Genomic DNA, 19,960 nt, shown 5'->3' on the forward strand with positions numbered 1-19,960 from the left:
AGAAAGCATGATGCTCGAGCAAACTTTGTTTACTACAGCATGCCATCCTTCATTCTCACTTACCTCTTTGCTAAAATGTGAGCTCCTTGAGGGCAGGAGCTGTGCATTAACTGTCTGTGTCTTGCTTTTTCTTCCTTGTGCTTCTCACTGTGTGACAGCGTCTCACTTACTTGTTTTCCTATCTCCTCCAGTGTAAGAATCACAAAGACAGGAACGTTGTCTGTTCAGCATTTTCCCCACAGCTGTCATACACTGCTCAGTAGTAACATGCCTCAGTCAGTATTTGTTGAATGCACTACCAAACAATGTTTGTTATTACGCATCTAAATAATCTTTGTTCAGTGAAAAATAAAAATAAGTGTTGCACGAACCCTGGGAAAGTAGATATTGTAATTATTTTACAAATGAATCAATTAAAATAAATTTTAATGTACATAAAAATCACTGGAAACTTGTCGTAAAACACAGAGAACTATAGTAGGTCTGGAGGGGCTGACGACTTACAGTGATAACAGGCACCTCTGTTGATTTTTGAGGCATGTGGTCCCAAGATCACTCTGTAATCTTAGGCCTGGGGATACTCTTGAAGGTTTAAAGCAGGTGTTATCTTAGTGCATAGCTTACTGATGGGTCGGAGCGCAAGAGGGAAACGCAGAGACCCATGATGAGAGGGCCTGAGCTAGAGAGACTGGGGAAAGGACTAGAGAGGACAGACGTACAAGGGACAAGATTTGGAGAGTTAGGATAGGAAATCAAGAGGAAGGAGGAATATGGGATAGAAAACCTAGTATTGGTGTCACCGAAAGTAACATTGTGCCACCAAGTGAGAAAATTCAGAATGAGGGGTTCATTTCCAGGAAACATGATGACTTCAGGTTTGGACCTGTGGGATACACAAATAGGGTTGTGGAGGAAGCAGCTGGATGCAAGGAATAGAGCCCAGAGTGGAGGTCTGGGCTGGAGACTCAGATTTTCAGACGTAAAACTTGGTGCACTGGGAATACAGATGAGAAACATGGTGATGAGGGTGTAGAGCGAGAAAGTGCCCTGGGCTGTCCCTCAGTTGCATGGTGGTGCACTTGAATTTAGAAGCTCTCGTGGTGCTGCCAGGTGGTGGCAGCTGTGCCTCTGGGTATATGCACATGTGTTTCACTATCCTCCATTTGAAGAGACTCTGACAATGGTAATTACATCCAGTTACAGTCCTTTTTATGCTGTGTATTTTTTAAGATTTTTGTTTGTTTCTGTGATATCTGCTACTTACAAGCAGTTTGTTTCTGTGCTTTGGCCTCTGATGTGTGTCCTTGTAGCCACCAGGCCAGGCCACTGGCTTTTAGATCCATGTGTTTGCTGGGGATGACAACTTGCAGGTGACAGTAATAGACTAGTTTGAAAGCTATTCTAAAGTTCTGGTGGGGGAAGAGTCATGGTTTTATAGCTGAGAAAAGCTGCCCCAGTTGACACGCACATAACAACCTGCAGAAAACACCCTGGCCTTTCTTTTCTTCCTTATTCTTTGTTAGTCTCTGAGTCACTGATAGTGCGGCCTGGTGGCAGCCTCTGCATGTTTCCAGTGGGGTTTCTGCCCGGCAAGTTGTTACACACTTAACTGGGAAGTGACCTCAAACAAGTGACATATTCCCACAGATTCATTTCCACATCTGAAAAATGGCAAGAATTAAAGTCCTGTTCCTTACAAGGCAGTCGTAAGGATTAAGTGGGGACGTGTGCATTAAGGATGCTTGCCCAGCTGTAAAGTGCTGAGCAAATGGCTGCTGCTGGCACTGGTCCCTCATGCTTACCACCTCTGTAAAGTGCTCTGTGATGTGGGTGTTGCCATTGGGCTTGCTGAATGGTGAGAGCTCCCATATGTCTAGGGCCACCTCAGAGTCCAGCTACAGAGAACAGGTGTGCCAGTCACACTCTGGGGCCCCCTTTGAAGGGCCCCAACTGAGATTTGGGTCCTGGCACCTGCCCCTTACTCCCCAACCTTGAGCAAATGCAGACGGTACTTTTCTCATAGGTTAGGATCAAGATTAAGAGTGGTAACTATGTAGACATTGGAGGGAACAGAGATACACCATTAATTTTTCAGAGGGCTTCTAGCTCTCTCAGTTCGATCTCCATAGCAGCCACAACAGCTGCATGGATGAGAATCTTCTGGAGCCTAAAACATATACTTCATGTGATGGAAAGTTCCCATGGACGGTTCCAGATACCTTCAGCCACTCCTACTGGAGACTAATCTAGATTGAGTGAGAAATTTTAGCAGCTTTTAAAGGGATTTTGCAAAGGAGCTGCATGTATCACTCAGGAACTGGATTTCCCTTTATTGAAATTATTATTTATAAGAAACCTCAATTAGTTTTGCTATTGTTAGCATACTTAAAAGGATTATTTTTAGCAAGAGGCATCCAGGCCCCAGGTTGTCTGAATGTGCTATGTTTCTCCAAAGATGGTGAGTCTGTGCAGGAAATGCAGCCCCTTAGGGTGAGGGGCTTTCCAGTGTGGGGTTTCTCAAGCTGTGTGGAAGAGCCAGTTTGTATCTTTTTCTAAACCCTTTACACCAAAACTCTTATAAAATAAAATTTAAAAATCAAATGACTAAAAACAATTTTTAAAAAAGACATTCAAAATATAAGCCAAACATTTTTATTAAGAATACCAGTAGTCCAAAAATTACTGTTTCAAATTGCTCTCAAAATTTCTAAAGATACCTTCTGTTTCTATGTCATCATGAACCAGTCTGTTTGCAGACCCACCCTGGTCCACAGCTCTGATGCTGCTCTTCCTTCAGTAAAGTGAGCTCTGCACCCAGGCTCTGTTCTTATTTGAAAAAATTAACTTGCTTTGTCAGTAATGTTGCCCCAGTTTTTTGTAGATCAGGTAGATGTCCATTGAACACCTTCTGTTTTCAGAACTCACATCATTTTTTATGGTTGCTCTCATTTATTGAGTACTTTGGTGGTCTGGAGTCCCTCCTCCAGCTGTCTCCATTAGCACAACACCCCTGCACAGACTGTTTTATGGCAGTAGCATGGAGACTCTTGATCATGGTCCCATGGCCCCACAATAGCACATGCTCTGTATTATACTGTACTCCCTTCTCTTGTCCCTAGTTCAGATTTTGCTTTCTGAAATAGCTGTGTGCCTCTGAATCCACGGCTATAAAACCTATCTTGCAGATGGACCAATTTGCCAGAGAGTACTAGTAGGGTTGGTTAGAGCCTCAAATATTAAGAAGGCTTTCTTTCCTATTGAGTTTTGCTTAAAAATAGAGTAACTTTGTGACTTGTTTCTTTTTATTACCGTTTGCACAGTAATGTTCTAATGTACTGTGCTAAAAACAAGATTTTAACTTTAAAATGAGAAAGTCGTGTCTGTGTAAATCCTACTTTGTGTTCTGGGAAAGGAAAGAAATATTTGAGGTTTCTTCTCCTTCATCCAGTCAGTCAGAAGATCAATGCTGTGATGGGGACCCAGAGAGCAGTGGCAAGAGGCTGCCCATCAGAAAACAGCTGCTGTTCCCATCTCTGCCACTGAGTGAGGCCACAGCCCTCCTGTTTCCCCTCATACCAGATTACATATGCGGAGGCAGCATAGGATAGTCAAAGGGTAAAGGACTTTGAGTTGAAAGCCTCAAGTTTGAAGTTTCCTAGGGTGATACCAATGGGAGAGTAGAGACTGACTGAGCTGTTTATTGCTGTGTCCCCAGAACCTCAAGCAGGGCCTTCCCAGGCCGTGCACTAACCAGAGCTACCATCTGCTCCTGGTGGGAATGTGCCTTCTACCTGTGATCCCGCAGTTGCTTTTCTGACGTGTGCCTAAGAGAGTTGAGTGCACATGCCTACATGTAAAAAAAATGTTCACAGCATGTATTTGTGGTAGCTAGGAACTGGAAATAAGCTATTTCCCCATTAACATCAAAATGGACCAATAGTCATACAATGGAATACTGCACAACAATAAAAAGAGAACAAACTATTGCCACACACAGCCACAGGACTGAATTTCCCATAACGTTCACAAATGATGCCAGACACAGAACAGTTCATATTTTGCAGTTGAATTTATGTGGAATTCAGAAACACGCTGGAGTAATGTATGGGGCTGGGAGTTAGCATAGTATTCTTTTGAGAGTTTAGGGCAGGTATCAACTAGCGAGGGTATATAGGAACCTGCCAGGTTACCTGTTCTGTTATCTTAATCTGGGGAGTGTAGTTTTTTTCAATGTACACATATATAAAAATATGTTGAGCTTTACACTTACGATTTATGTACTTTATTATATATAAGTTATAATTATGTTTTTATAAAATGAAATGCATACCTGGTGGGGAAAATAATCAAATTGCAATTCACATCATGTCTATGATCCATTTGTATAAGATTTTAAACGTAAATTATGTCATTTTATTTTTGATAGAACTGTCTTTTTTTTTTTTTTTTTTTTTTTTTTTGAGACAGAGTCTCGCTTTGTTATCCAGGCTAGAGTGAGTGCCGTGGCGTCAGCCTGGCTCACAGCAACCTCAAACTCCTGGGCTCAAGCAATCCTCCTGCCTCAGCCTCCCACGTAGCTGGGACTACAGGCATGTGCCACCATGCCCGGCTAATTTTTTTATATATATATCAGTTGGCCAATTAATTTCTTTCTATTTATAGTAGAGACGGGGTCTCGCTCTTGCTCAGGCTGGTTTTGAACTCCTGACCTTGAGCAATCCGCCCGCCTCGGCCTCCCAAGAGCTAGGATTACAGGCGTGAGCCACAGCGCCCGGCGATAGAACTGTCTTTAGATCTAAAATATTCTATAAGGGGAAACAAGAGGATTTCACTTCACCCAGTAGCAGAAAAAAGAAGAGAATGGGTTTTTTTTGATTGGCTATCTTTACCTAGATTGCTCTTCATTTCCAAACTTGGCACTTATTCTTCATTCAGACAGGCTGTGTCTGCTGTATGAGAAAAAAGCTTAAGCATTTATTTCCATTCATAGAACACAAATGGACTTTATAAAAATAGACCTTTCTCATTTTAAAATTAAAATCTTCTCTTTAGGAAAATACCACAAGAGAATTATGCATAAAAAACAAGTCATTTTATGGGATTTATATGGAAATACAAGTAGATAATTTATGGATGTGCATGAAACACAGTTCCTTATTCTATAAACAAACAATAAATATGAGTTGCTTTTTTGTTTGTTTAAATAAAAAAGGAGATAAAATATTTCCTGCACTTGGAAGGTACTTACCATCTGTTGACTGATTGAAGCCCACCTTTACTCTTTAAGAGCTGTTTGCCTGACACAGGTAAATCATCTTTCTGAGCTTCAAGTTTCTCATCTATAAAATATTTCTTCTGCCTTGCATTTTCATTAAGGCATTCCTTCAGCACATATTTATTAATACTGCACATCTGCTGTGTGCACAGTGTTGCCAAGCATATCTCTAATTCTGATAACCATCTGAGGTGGGTATTATTCTACCCTTGTTACAGCTGCAGCAATGGGTCTGGAGAAGTTAAATAAAGCCTTGTCCAGAGTGTGTGGAAAGTCCACAGGCAGAGTGCACAGGGCCTTCATTTCTTCCCAGCATCCTGCCAAGTGACGGGTACAGTACTGAAGTCAACAGCTCTATAGCCTCTGTCTTCATAGGGCCTAACATCTAGTGATAAACAGAAATGTTCAACTGTTTGGGAAAAGAGGGGAAAATTACTACGATGTACAGTATTTCACTTAAGTATTGGCAGTGTTTTAAAATGATAATACAGGGCTGCAGGAGTACAGTGAGAGAAGTGCTCTTGTGTACTGCATCACTAGTGAATGTCAGCAGAACTTGAGCAATTTGGAAACTTACACCAAGAATTTTCCAAATGTCCAAACCCTTTGACTCAGTAATTCCTATCTTAGAAATCTGTCCCTGAGAAGTAATCAAGGATTTGATCAAAGATTTGTATACAAAAGTGTTTATCCACAATCTATATACATTGAGATTTTGAAAATGACCCAAATATCCAACAATAGGAGAATTTGATTTTAATACTTATATGGCACTGACTTAGTACTTTGGCAGTATTAACTCATTTCATCCTCCTAATGAGGTTATGACTTACTGTTCCCTTTTAGAGGTGAATAAATTGAGGCCCAGGTCACATAGCTTGTAAGGGTTGGAGCCTGATCTGAACTCGGGCCTCCTATTGCCAGAGCTCACATCCTTCAATGCTGTTTTCTGTTTCATGATGACATTTGTAAAGTAGAATGTTGTGCAGTCTTTTAACATTGTTTTAATCAGTTTCCCCTTTATAAATATTACTTGAAATCTGCAAAATCATAAGGCATGGTCCCATTTTTGTCAACATATATTTACACCATAATATTAGCTAATCATAGTTACCTCAAAATGGTAAGATTGAGTGATTTAGTGCATACAAACATGGTACAGTGTTTTATCCTTTAGAGTTTTTTTCAAGTTATGCTTTTCAGAGTTCAGAAATATTTATATAAAACTTTTCTGATTTACTTATGGACAGAGTTTTATCATACTTTGTAGAAGTCTGCTTTCTTAACATGCATTGAGGATTTAGGTCATTTTCTACCTTTATTTAGCTATTATTTTTCCATCAAAGGGAATGTCTTTTTTTTTAACATAAAACTTGGAAATTAATTCAACAGCAGCTTATTGAGTGTGTGCATGTGCCAGCAGAAACTGTACCATGCACTAAGGTTACAGGGGCTAGTACACATTATGTGTTTTGTAAATTCTGTTGAATGAAAAGGTAACAGGTAAGATGTGACTTTTGCCCTCTACCTACTCTCTGCTGCCACTCTCAGGGCTATCTCTTCTTTTTCAGGATGCCTCTGATTATTAGAAACTTCTTCCATAAATGAGCTAAAATCTGTCCAGTATTCAAGGGCAGCACACAGGTTTCACACTTTCCCACATGACAACCCTGAGGATCATTAACAGCTTTCACCCAGAACCTTCTCTTTGTGACTAACCATCAGTAACTCCTTTACCCATTTCCTTGTGTTACCTGGTGTCAGACCTCAGCATTCATTGAGAGCCCACTACCTTCTAGGCACTGTGCTACACTTAAAGGAAAAGAAAAGGGGGGTGAGGGGGAGTCGGCCAAGGACAGTACAGGGCCTCAGTCCTAGAAAGGAGTTCATCTCTGAGCCATCAAAGGATCACTCTGGTCTTAATGGTGGATGTGTTCTTCGCCGATGTCCCACTACAACCTGGTGCCCACACGGATTCTAATGGGTGGAAGGAGATTTGAGGCCTTCAATGCCCAATGAAAAATTTGTACTTGATCAGGATAGACCATGAGGAGCAGTCAAGATGTAATGTAATGAAAACAGTGCTTTAATTAGAAGTGGTCAAGAGCAGAAGCAGAGAGACTGGCTAGGAAGCTGATACTGTGAGAAGACTTGGTCTACACCAGTGGAACTGGGAAAGAGAGATGAAGCTCATTTCTCCCATCACCCACCCAACAAGTGCTGATGGATTATGACAAGAGCCAGGCCCTTGTCAGGTACAGAAAGTAGGAGATAGACAAATTAGACATCAAGATGTTCCTTGTCTAATCAGGGAAGTAATTACTGCATGATATGTACCAACATAGAGGATCTCCATAAGGCATAGACTAAGAAGTGACCAATTCTGCTTGAAGAGGAGGAGGGAACCGTGCTGCAGAGAGTGGGTACGTGGCTGGGTCTTCAAGAAAACAGCGAAGTTTTCCAGGCCTAAGTGTGTGGCCAGTTGGCATGGGCAAAGGGGAGGCAGGCGTCAGTGTGGCCAGCTGAAGGCTTCACGAAAGCCAGTACTGTGGATCATAGGGTGGTTTTCGTAAGTAAAAAACCACCATATAGCCATGTAACCTATTTTGTTTATTCTAATATTAGTGAAATTTGTGTACTCTTAATTTACATTAAATCCAGATTTCTCTGTTTAGTTTCTTTGTTCTAGATGCATTATGTAAAAAAAAAATCTGGTAATCGGCCCCATTTGCTGCTTTGGCAAGACAGCCAGCCAAATCCATATAATCCATACTCTACCAGGAATCAGAAAGCAGTGCCTAGTGTTTTTATCCTGGGGTTAAGGTTCTCTCAGTGAAGAAGAAAGCCTGCTGTGCTGCTCTGAAGAGAGGGGAAGTGCAGGTTTTCCAGCACGGTGTGGGGCTGTGGTGCAGGTGCAGCCTGTGCCGTGTGTGTGGACAGAAGTAAATTGGGCCCTTCCCAAGGCAGCTGTCCCTCATTCATTGTCACTGGGTTTTGAGAATTTTTTGAAGTTGGAAAACTTTCAACTCTTCTTATTCAGAGGACAATTGTGTTATCAAAGGAAGGAATTTAACACAGAATCTGGCAGTAATTTTCAAATCAAAAACTGTTTTGGTTTTGTGTTAATTTCTTTAGAAACCTGATGTGCGGCTCTCCCGAGGCAGCATCGACAGGGAGGATGGAAGTCTTCAGGGTCTGGTAAGCAACGGCCTGAATTTTCACCAGGATTTGATTTCAGATTCTTATGTGCATGGACCATCATGTTTATATCATAAGATGTCTACCCTTACCAATAATTGTAATATGGTACACAGTAATCTATTCTGTAAAGTGAACATTTTAACTAAGATTAAGATTATTAACATATACGATGTACAGCCCAGAATTCTTATTGAAATGCGGAAATCTTTTGCCCCATTACTGATAACAGGCTTTTTTAGTAGTAAGCCCAACTCTGTATGACCTAAAGAAATATGTACATATATTAAGTGTTGTTACACACAGGTTGTCATTTGCTAAATTTTTATGCTCTTATTGCATTGTTATAAAAGTTTCCACAGTCACATAAAACTTATTCAAGGAAGATTTTGTCTTCCGGGTGTTACGGGGAGAAATGCCTGAAATTCTCTTTTAAAGAGCTAGCTTATGATTATTCCAAATATTAGAAATATTCCCTGGTGTTTGAAGGAAAGTAATTTAAATTGTTTTGTCAGGATTTCCACCATCTACCATCAGATGTCTGTTTAAAATAAAGGCAGATTTCTTTAAACATTTACTGTGCATGTCAGGTAGAGATAACTATGTTCTATGCTAGTAAGGGTGAAACCACTTGAGTTGACATCTAGTCACACATAATGCATACAACTATCAACACTTATCTTAAACCCTTTTAAACATTTTTCTGTATAAAACAACAGAATTTTGAAATAAAAATGTGCTAAATGTTTTCTAGGTCTTTCCATAACAAGCCTCTTTAAATGGAATGTAGCACCGACCTTAATCACAATTTTATGTACTCATGAAGACTATGTCATTACCTAGTTCCAAGATGCATATTATGGAATGGCCCTAACCAGGAATTTTTCCCAATCTGTACTATAAAAGTACATCTGCCTCAAGATCTTACACCTAGAAAGTTTCCCAGTTAGCAGCATGTGAAGGTTGGGCATTTCCCATTAGAGCTTGGCTCACTGGGCTCTATAGATAGTGCGTATCAGACATTCTTCAGTTTATAAGCAAGGAGGTCACATTATCGGCCATTTAACATCTCACTGAGCTTCCTTATGTTGAAAAGACTAATGTTTAACAAGCATTCAGTCCTAAATTGTTGAGAAGGAACCAAAATTAGCATGAAAATAAATTCTGTTCAAGAGATTAGCTATTTTAGAACATTGCTAATGGGAAATTTGTTAGGTAAGGAAAATTATTTGTGTTCCAGTATGTGGCACATACAAAGCACTCAGAAAATATGTAGAGCGAATTAATTAATTAAACCTGGATACAAGCATTATTCAGAAATGCTTTATTAATAAGAACTTGTAAGACAGTGAGATGAAATGTGATGACCCCACCTGTGATCTCCCAGTCTGCTGAGTGCCAGGCCTAGGCAGTAAGAGTTCTTAGTACTGACTGAGAACCTGCTTAGTACTATAAGGTGCTATACTAAGTACTCAAATCACTCCTGACAAATCAGGCACTGTTGTAATCCAGGTTTCACAAATAAGTAGACTGAGGCTCAAAGAAAACTTGCCCAAGGTCCCCTGTTGCAGAGCCAGAGGTCAGACAGTGTGTTTATGCACATGTGGCCAAACGCATGTCGCCGGCCGGGCTCAGCGGGCCTCCCTCATTTCCTTCCTAGAGACCATTACACACCATGACTGTTTCTGGGTTTTTTTCTCTTTTGCTCTTTCCTAAAGATAACAATTTAGTTTTGGCCCATTTGTTGAAACACTCCAGCTTTAACACTTTTGAAAATATGCCACAGTTTCAAGGAAAACCTTTTGGCTACAAAACAATGTAGATTATATATGGATGTGAAGTAGTAGTAAATATTACTAACAGGCTAGTGGAAAATTGATTCCATCAGTTTGCATAAAAAGTAAACACCTATTTGGACTTTAATATACAAGTTGACAGCATGTTCATTTTGTGGCAACCCAGTTTTAGGTGAGTGTAATTAGCCTCAGTTTACCAAGGCCCCAAACAGGTCCATGACTCTGCCAAGGCCACAGGCGGATACCCGCAAAACCATGAGCACAGCTTAGCTCCAGACGCTCATCCTGTCGGACTTTTGAAGCAAGGGCTTTCCTTTTCTGTGCCTGCCATTCAAGAGCAGAACCTGCATAACTGTGTTGTACATGCACACACATTCTAGGTTATTCCAAAATGGTTGAATAGGATTTTCTAGTTAATTGAACTTTCTTGTTATCTAAGTATCAACCAGAAAATTCTTTGTATTTTAAACCTTTTTAAATGTGTATGGGATTTACTGCCTGGATCAGTGAGCATAGCATAGCCAAGAGACTCTTTTTTTTCCCCCTGACCACACTTTCACCAGTCTCTGCCCTCACTCATCCTCTCTAGCTATACTAGCTGCCTCACTGTTACCCAGACACTTGGTTTTTCCCTATTTGGGGCTCCCTCCCTGACCACTCTTCTCCCAGATTGCTGCAAGACTTCTCTTAACCTCAGATCTGTGCTCAAAGATCACCTTCTCAAAAAGCCTGAATTTCTTGCTTAAAACTGTAGCTCCTCCCCTCCCACCCTCAGCCATCTCCTGACACCTCCTTTCTTTGTTGGAGACAGCACAAAATGTACTGTAATATATGCTTATTATTTGTCTCCGTCTACTACACTGTTAGCTCCACAAAGGTAGGATCTTTGTTGATCGTACACTTAGAACAGTGCCTAGAACAAAACAGCTGTTTGACAGTTTTTTGTTGAATAAATGAATGGTGTGAAAATGGTATGTTAAATAGAAAGCACTGCACAATACATAGTAAGTTGCTAAGGAATAGTTCTTCACACCTTCAAGCTCTGAGGGTTTTTAAAGTCAAAGGTGTTAAATGGCAGGTTGAAAACAACTCGATTCTGGGGAGAAGAGCAATTTTAATTGTATGTTATTTCATAGCCCTTGTAGTCTAAAGAAGTGGATCTTTTTTCAATAGAAGATGAAGGCACCTTAAATTATGTGTATTAATCACTTCATTATTTTTAAATAAGCAAGAAAAGTCTTTCTTTTCAGAAGTGTAATATATTTCTAAAAAGATTTTTTTTCCCATGTAGTTAGCCACAGAAAGTTATAAGGTTTTTGTGTGTTTTTGTTTTTGTTTTTGAGACAAAGTCTCACTCTGTCGCCCAAGCTGGAGTACAGTAGTACAATCATAGCTCACTGCACCCTCAGGACACCCTCCTGTCCTGAAGCAATCCTCCTGCCTCAGCCTCACAAAGTACTAGGATTATAGATGTGAGCCAGTGTACCTAGCCAGAAAGATTATTTTAAATGTAATTTCTGGCATGACAACCTGAAGTAGGACTGGTCTTAAGTGGAACTGTCTTTTTATCCTGTCTTTGGGGCAGAAATAATAAGCTGTAGGTTGGCTTCTCTAGGTTGGCCTGAAACTGATGAAGGTGTTACACCAGGTCCTGATATACACAGTGATTCATGACAATAACAATATAGGCCCATGGGATATCTACATGCCTGGTGCTACCAAGCCCCTTCCCGTCATCATTGTTCTGGTTGTACCCCTTATCCCATCTGGTTGTACCCCATCCCAAAGCCTAGTTGGGAACCTGGGAGGGAGTGTCCTGAGCCCTGGGAAGGCCTGGGATTTGAAACCCCTTAGAGCTACATTGGAGACATCTGTGTAAGAACTTTTTCTTTTTTTTTTTTTAAGACAGGTTCTTGCTCTGTCACCCTGGCTAGAGTGCAGTGGTGTGATCATAGCTCACTGTAGCCTTGAACTCCTGGGCTCAAGAGATTCTCCTGCCTCAGTTTCCCAAGTAGCTGGGACTATAGTCACACGCCACCACACCCAGCTATTTTTAGATTTTTTGTAGAAATGGAGCCTCGCTATGTTGACCATGCTGGTATCAAAACTATTGGCCTCCCATAGTGGTGGAGTTACAGGCATGAGGCACCATGCCTGGCCCAAGAACATTCTAAATTGGTTGTGACCACCTCTGTGTTCCCAAAGTATCCCATACTTGCTTCTGTTACAGCCCTTTCCACGCATCCTGTTGGCATCATTTGCTAATTCACCTGGTCCTTCAAGGCAGGACCCTGCCTTGTTCATCTTGATACTGCAGCATGTAGCCCAGAAGTTCAAGGGGGTGAATGGACAGGGTGGAGAGGTGGGTCATTACCCCATTGTACACACCAGTGCATTGACTGAGCTTTTCTTTTCCCACAGACTGGAAACCAACACATATATCAGCCTGTGGGTAAACCAGGTAAATGAAGGGATGAATTGTGTGTCAAGAAGTTTGTACAATTTGGTTGGAGCAGGTTTTGAATGTATGTAATATTATAGCTTTGGAATGCCTTCATGATTATTTAACAGTTTTCCCTCTGTAGACCACAGCAAGTATGAAGTTTACCACATTCTGCTCATGATGGGAATATTGGGAAAAAGAATTTATTGCTGTAATGCATCAGAAATGCCTCCTAGAGTGCAAGATTAGTGTCTTTTGTAAGAATGCCAATAGGCATTTGTTTGGAAGTGGTTTCCTTTCTCTTTATTAACACACATTACTTAATGGGAATCATTCCTTTTTACCAGATCCTGTAGCTCCACCAAAGAAACCGCCTCGCCCTGGAGCCCCTGGTCATCTGGGCAGCCTTGCCAGCCTCAGCAGCCCTGGGGACAGTTACAACGAGGGCGTCAAGGTGGGCATCTGAGCCTGGGCAGCACACACTGCCGCAGGGCTTGTGGGTCCCTTAGTTCTTGGTTAATGATGTTTGTGTCTTAGAGTGGAGGCCAGGTTGAAAACAGGGATGAGGCAGAGTGGGACTGCAGTGTGATCCAGGAGTTGATGAGCCTGGTTCTGAACCCCTCTGAGAGTCAGGGAGAAGCTTAATGCAAACATTTTCTTTCCCATTTTTCTCTCAGTAAGATAGATTTTAGACAATCAGTCGGATCCTAATATTCTGCATACATCTTCTTCTGATCAGACAGAATGTTTCTTTGGAATAAAATCCTGAGATTGCTTCTGGTTTTAAAAATTAATTAAACCAGAATGGCTGGGGTAAATGAGGACCTTTTGTAGGCTCACTGGCACCAAATTTATAAGTGTGATTTCATGGAAAGTTTCATTATTTTCCATCTAGTGTCAGAATTGATTTGTAAAAGCAACAGATACTAAATAGAGGCATCCTCAGACCAAGGGGAGTGTTTAACTCAGGCACAAACCACCACAAGTTTCTCCTTGGTTTGGGATGCCTCTTCAGTCACTGCCTGCCCCTGAGGGGTGTGCATCTGGAGCTGTCAGTGTCTGACTCTCATGGGTCCCCAGTCACCCCTCCAGAGTGATGGAGTCACTAGAGCAGCTTTGGAGCAGCCTTCCTCTCTGGGAGAAGTAAGGAAAGGAGATGCTCCTCTTCCAGCCTGGCTCATTGAAGGAGATTTGAGATCTTTTTACTTGCCACTAGTGATAACAATTTATCTCTCAAAATATATCTTATTTCTCAATACTGATATACCCCTTTTTTCACATTTTAATATCTCTAAAATTTGTATGGTATCTGGGCTTAATTGGCAATATTTTTGTGTGTGTGTCCTAGTAGTACCTTTAAAAAATGGTGCATTTTAAAATCTGAAAAAAAAAAATGATCTCAGGTTAAGATAAACTTTATTTTACCAGTAACCACCATTTATTAAGTGCCTTCCCTGTGCCAAGTGCTATGACAGACCTTTTTCGTGTATTTTATATTCTTGCATCAACCTAACAAGATTGATGGTCATATCACTTTTCATATGAGATAAAGGTTCACAGAGTTTAAACATCTTGTTAAAGGTTACACGGCCTTCATGTAGCTGAGCCAGCATTTAGCCATAGGCCTGGCTGACTGTACACTTGACTTGTGTGCTTCTACTCAGAGGTTTCCACTTCCAAAGCCAACCCTGGCTGATTCTTGGTTAGAAGTAAATATACTATTGGCTTCTCAGAGGAGTCAGGGAATCAGTCATAGGGAAGAGAGAATATCATCTCTAGGCCCAGGGTGATAGCCTGCAACAGAGTACAGAGGTTTGCCAGTGTTCATTCTGGAGATGATCAGAGAGTAAATGGACTAGCCTGCTCCCTATGGGGCATAGAGCAAGTACAACTGGGTTAGAGATGCTCCAGGCATGGAGGTACACGCCTCTACTCCCAGCCACTCAGGATACTGAGGCAGGAGGATTGCTTGAGCCCAGTAGTTCAAGTCCAACCTGGAAAACATGGCAAGACCCCATCTCTTCTCTTTAAAAAAAAAAAGCGGGACAATTAGGTTAATGAATTTTTTTCATTTTCATAAGCCATAAGAGCAAACTTTCAAAATGGCTTTTATTATCTGTTTGGTTGAGTTTACTGAATCCAGCCTGAAAGAACAATATTGTTTTAATACCAAAATGCTTACATTTAACTATGTATAACTAAAATAATTCATCCAAATAAGATTTAGTCAGACATAAGTCTCAGTTTTTCCTTGGTAGCTTCATGTTTTGGTTCTTAATTCTCTTAGTCTTTAAGCAGTAACTTTTAAGTGGTTGGAATTGGCTCTGCCTATGGAGAGTGGTGTTTTTATCATTAACTCCCTGCCAAGGAATTTCCAAGTTGTCAAGCTCCAGAAAATAGGAAACCAATAGGATGTCTCTCCAAACTGAGATTTTACTTCTGGAATGTCAGTGTGAATGGTCCCTAGAAACATCATGACAGTACCCTTCTATGACAAGAATTAGGCAAAGGGTAAAAGTACAAAAGCTTTAAACAGGTTAAAATAAACTTCACTCCACCTCCCTAGAGTTATAGAATTGTTGTATTTTTTCTTGATGGAGCTCACTCACCCTGTGGCACCCTCTTCAGAAAACCCTGTTGCTTTTTGTGTTAATGTAGTTTGAACTGGCACATCCTGCAGGGTGAAACAGAAGACCACCATTACTCTCAGTGCAGAAAATAAAATACGAGAAGAATAATCTTGTATCGTATAGTAATCTTCTCGTATCGTAAAAGAATCTACTTTTAATAAGTAGATAATTTATTTGCAATTCATCCATATAAAAAAAAAACCACTTGTATACACTAAATCTATTTGAATTAAAAAAAACCAAACCAAAAAATTTATTCAACTTACCAGAAGTTAAATTAAAACAGCAAATGAGAGAATAATTTTTGCCAGTTGGTTTCATAGAAATTGAAGACTGATTACCTTCAGTTTTTATAATGCAGAGAAAACTGGCACTTTTGTACATTGTCATCTGGCTCTATCAGAACTTAAACTGCACATATTCTTTGGGGAACCTAGCATACATAAAGAAAATCATGGTATAAAATGATAAATAATTAAATCGAATTATCTGGGGGGAGAGGGGGAAAGCAGCATGAATATCAAGGGGGGAATGGTTGAACCCATTACAGTACAGCCATGTGTCACTTAACAATGGAGATACATTATTGAAAATGCATCATTAGAGGATATCATCATTGTGCCAACATCCGAGTGTGCATACACAAACCTAGATGGTATAGCCTACTGCAGACTTACGCTAGTATATGGTATAGCCTACTACTCCCAGGCTACAAATGTGTACAGTATGTTGTTCTGCTGAATACTATAGGCTACTTTGTTTTTTAGAAAAGCTCCTAATGTTTTTAAATGCAGCCCTAATAGAAATTGTTATTGTAGTGAAAATGTCCATTGTAAGTTTAACAAATACAATAATTGGATGATAGCAGATGTAATAATTAGATGATAGACAAAACCTTCCAAATAACATAGATTATTCAAAATATTGCTGTCATCTAAAATGTAAAATCCCAATTAACCTCAAGTGCTGTATAGCATAAAATTAAATTCTTATTAGAAAAGAAAAAAATTTCAATAAAGAATGAAGCCATGAAAAATAAGTAAATAAAATAAAATAAATGCAGCCTCAAGCCAGGAATCTTTATTATGGCAGGAAGGCTAGATGACAAAGCAGGCTTCCAAGGATGTTGAGGGGTCAGGGCATGGGAATTGAGGGTTGTGCAGTTTCCCCTGAATCTCAGAATTCAGATGGACAGGCTTTAGTAATTAAAAACATACATCCTCCTCTTTTCTCTTTGAAGAGCCCTAATTCTGTTGATCTTGCACTGCTGCTGGACTGTTCCTCTCAGGCTTTGCATGTCGCTCTCCCCGCGTGTCGTGTGAGAGCCAGCATGGTGCATGGCAGGCCTCCACTCTGCGTGCTGGACACGGAGCCGAGGGCGAGCAGCTGCGCCTCGGAGCCAGCGAGATGAGAAGCAGGGAGGCAGGCTTGGAAACTAGCTTCTTTTTGTTCTGCTCATGTGTTTTTATGGGGGTTTTGTCTGACGCCTTTATTAATATTGTTTTTCTTTTTTCCCTTTCTCTGATAAATTCCTTTAACTTTTCCTCACCTTCCGTTCGACAATAGCCGTGGAGGGTAAGCACATTGTGTCTCTGTGTGTCTGTCCAGCTCTCTTTATTACACCCAGCTCTCTGCATGTGGCTCTGGACCAGAAAGCAGGAGGCCCAGTGGGAGGGCACTTCTGCTTGGTTCATGGTCTCTTGTGACTGACAGATGCCCAAAACTGCAAATCTGTTCACCAAAAAATGAGATATAAACATCTTCACAATGATTGTATGATTCCTGTCCTTCCCTTATATCCAAATTTTTGAACAACAAAGAAGAGAATTAATCTATTCCAGACTACTTGGGCAAAGGCACCTGAAGGTTCAGAAATGGGCATTTGCAGTTTTAGACTGAGCACTAGCAGCAAGTTCATCATTGAACACCTGTTATGTACTGCAATTTAGTCTTTTTTAAAATACACACACATACAACACTGTCATCTCTGTGCCTAGCGCATTTGAATTTTTAAATACTGCTGAAGATTTCCCAAAGGCCCTTATTCCACCATTAGTTCTCAGGTTGTCTTGGGTAACATTTGTTGATGTCCCCTCTGTGCCCAGGACCTGGGTGTGCATTTTTACATCTGTGGCTTCATCTCCCCTCATCACCATTGCCCGAGTGAGGGCACTGAGGTTTGTCCAGTGTAGGCCCAGGTACAGTCAGCGCAGAGCTGGCTGAAGCCAGGTTCTGGCAGGGAGGCTCCTGGCAACACCACCACTGCTTTCACTTCAGTCAAGCTCTGCAAGCAAGTGCTGTCTGCTTAAAGCAGACTTGTGTCTGTGAGCTTTTTGTAATCATAAAATGATGGCACATTTCCATTAGGTGGTTTGAGGGCAGCTAAGCTGAGCCATACAGTTTTCCTGCAGAATTCAAACTAAGTAGAAATTTTTAGTCTTAGAATGTTTGACTCTTTAGCCAAGTAAGTTACTTTTTCTAAAATTCACTAAGTGCTCAGAGAGGTGTAAAGTATATGGATTATTTCTCTTGTGGTGAATGATTTGGGGGTGAGGGGACATTGAATCATTTCTTTGAAAGAATCTGGGATTTTTAGGATAATGTGTATGATTCCATATCATTTCCTTTAACTGAGCTCAAAGTGAGAAAAAATTATTGCCTCAATTAATTGTCACTCAGAGGAATTACTGTCATCCTCAAACTGAACTGCATCCCATATAAATAAAAAAACCCAATTATCTTATGCAGTCTACTTTGATCTCTTTTAAAGACTGAGCTCTCTAAGTTAATTGTGGTGATATCATGCCATCTACTGGAAAATAGGAAAATGACCAGCTTCTGTATTGTCAGCTGCAGCCCCAGGAAATCAGCCCCCCTCCTACTGCCAACCTGGACAGGTCCAATGACAAGGTGTATGAGAATGTGACAGGCCTTGTGAAAGCTGTCATCGAGATGTCGAGTAAAATCCAGCCGGCCCCGCCAGAGGAATATGTTCCTATGGTGAAGGTAAAACACAGTCACGTTGTGTACCAGCAGAAATGTTGATCCCTGTGGAAGATGTGGTACCAGTTGCATCACTCAGGAGTTATTACTATCATCCTCGAACTGTATCCCATACAAATAAAAAAAAAACAATTATCTTATGCAATCTACTTTGATCTCTTTTGAGAGGCCAAGGTAGGAGAATTACTTTACTCTAGGAGTTTGAGATCAGCCTGGGCAACACAGCAAGACTCCCATCTCTCTTATAAAAGTGTTTTTAAAAATTAGACAGCTGTGCGTGGTGGCTCATATCTGTAATCCCAACAACCTAGGAGACGAGGTAAGAGGATTGCTTGAGGTCAGGAGTTTGAGACCAGCCTGAGCAAGAGTAAGACCCCATCTCTACAAAAAATAGAAAAATTAGCCAAGTATGGTGGTGCACGCCTGTAGTCCTAGCAACTTGGGAGGCTGAGGCAGGAGGATCCTTGAGCCCAGGACTTTAAGGCTGCAGTGAGCTGTGATCACACCACTGCACTCTGGCCTGGTAACAGAGCCAGAACTGTCTTTTTAATTTTTTTTAAAGAAGTAAAAATTACGCCACTAAACTAACATTCCCCAGATTGTATTCAGTGGATTGGGTCCTGGGAGACAGTAACAGTGCTCTGTGAGAAAGGATGCTAGGTTCAGGAAACTTTAGCAGTGCCTTCTGCTAAGGAGTGTACACTGGCACTTTGGATACACAGAGGTGTCCTACAGTTCAAAGAGTGTTGTTAATAAACTTTGCTCTAAGCCAGTACTTTTGAAACTTACTTGAACACACTTTTTTCTATTTGTGGTAAAAATACACATAACATAAACTTCACCATCTTAACTATTTATTTTTTATGTATTTATTTTTTAGAGATGGAAGTCTTACTTTGTTGCACAGGCTGGTCTTGAACTCTGGGTTCAAGTGCTCCTCCCACCTTAGCCTCCTGAGTAGCAGATATAGGCACGGGCCATCTCGCCTGGCACCATCTTAACCATTTAAGTGTACGTTTCAGGTGCATTAAATAATGCACATGCACATTATTGTGTGGTCATCAAAACCATCCAACTCCAGAACTTTTTCCTTGCAACACTAAAACTGTTACCCATTAAACATCAACTCTCCATTTCCCCTTCCCCAAGGCCCTGGAAACCCCCATTGTACTTTCTGTCTCCATGAATTTGACTACTCCAAGTACCTCATAAGTAGAATCACACTGTATTTGTCTTTTTGCAACTGAATTATTTTACTCAGCATAATGTCCTCAAGGTTCATGTATGTTGTACCATGTGTCAGGATCCCATTCCTTTTTAAGGCTGAGTCATATTCCACTGTGTGTATTCCACATTTTGTTTGTATGTTCATCAATCAGTAGATACTGGGTTGTTTCTACCTTTTGGTTATGCATAATGCTGCTGTGAACATGGGTGTACAAATACCTCTTTGAAACCATGCTTTCAATTCTCTTGGGTGTATACCCAGAAGTAGAATTGCTGGATCATATGGCAATTCTATTTTTTTATTTTCTGATTATCCGCCATACTGTTTTACACAGCCGCTGCCCCATTTGACGTTCCTACCAACAGTGCACAAGGGTTCCTGTTTCTC

At 40.7% G+C, this 19,960-nt stretch overlaps 1 protein-coding gene across 23 annotated transcripts in view; it reads left to right on the forward strand.

The window, feature by feature from the left end:
- The window catches only part of PTK2 (protein tyrosine kinase 2), a 271,799-nt gene that overhangs the window by 244,315 nt on the left and 7,524 nt on the right, over positions 1–19,960 (forward strand). For 22 of the 23 annotated variants that reach the window (XM_076004993.1, XM_076004982.1, XM_076004986.1 and 19 more), the window contains 4 exons: positions 8,411–8,473; positions 12,691–12,730; positions 13,060–13,166; positions 18,193–18,348. In XM_076004993.1, the coding sequence (XP_075861108.1) occupies positions 8,411–8,473; positions 12,691–12,730; positions 13,060–13,166; positions 18,193–18,348 (366 nt within the window). The remainder of the gene's footprint in view (positions 1–8,410; positions 8,474–12,690; positions 12,731–13,059; positions 13,167–18,192; positions 18,349–19,960) is intronic. The other variant, XM_076004985.1, reaches the window with a different exon arrangement.

This window comes from Microcebus murinus, chromosome 7 (assembly GCF_040939455.1).
Source record: "Microcebus murinus isolate Inina chromosome 7, M.murinus_Inina_mat1.0, whole genome shotgun sequence".
Classification (NCBI taxonomy): domain Eukaryota; kingdom Metazoa; phylum Chordata; class Mammalia; order Primates; family Cheirogaleidae; genus Microcebus; species Microcebus murinus.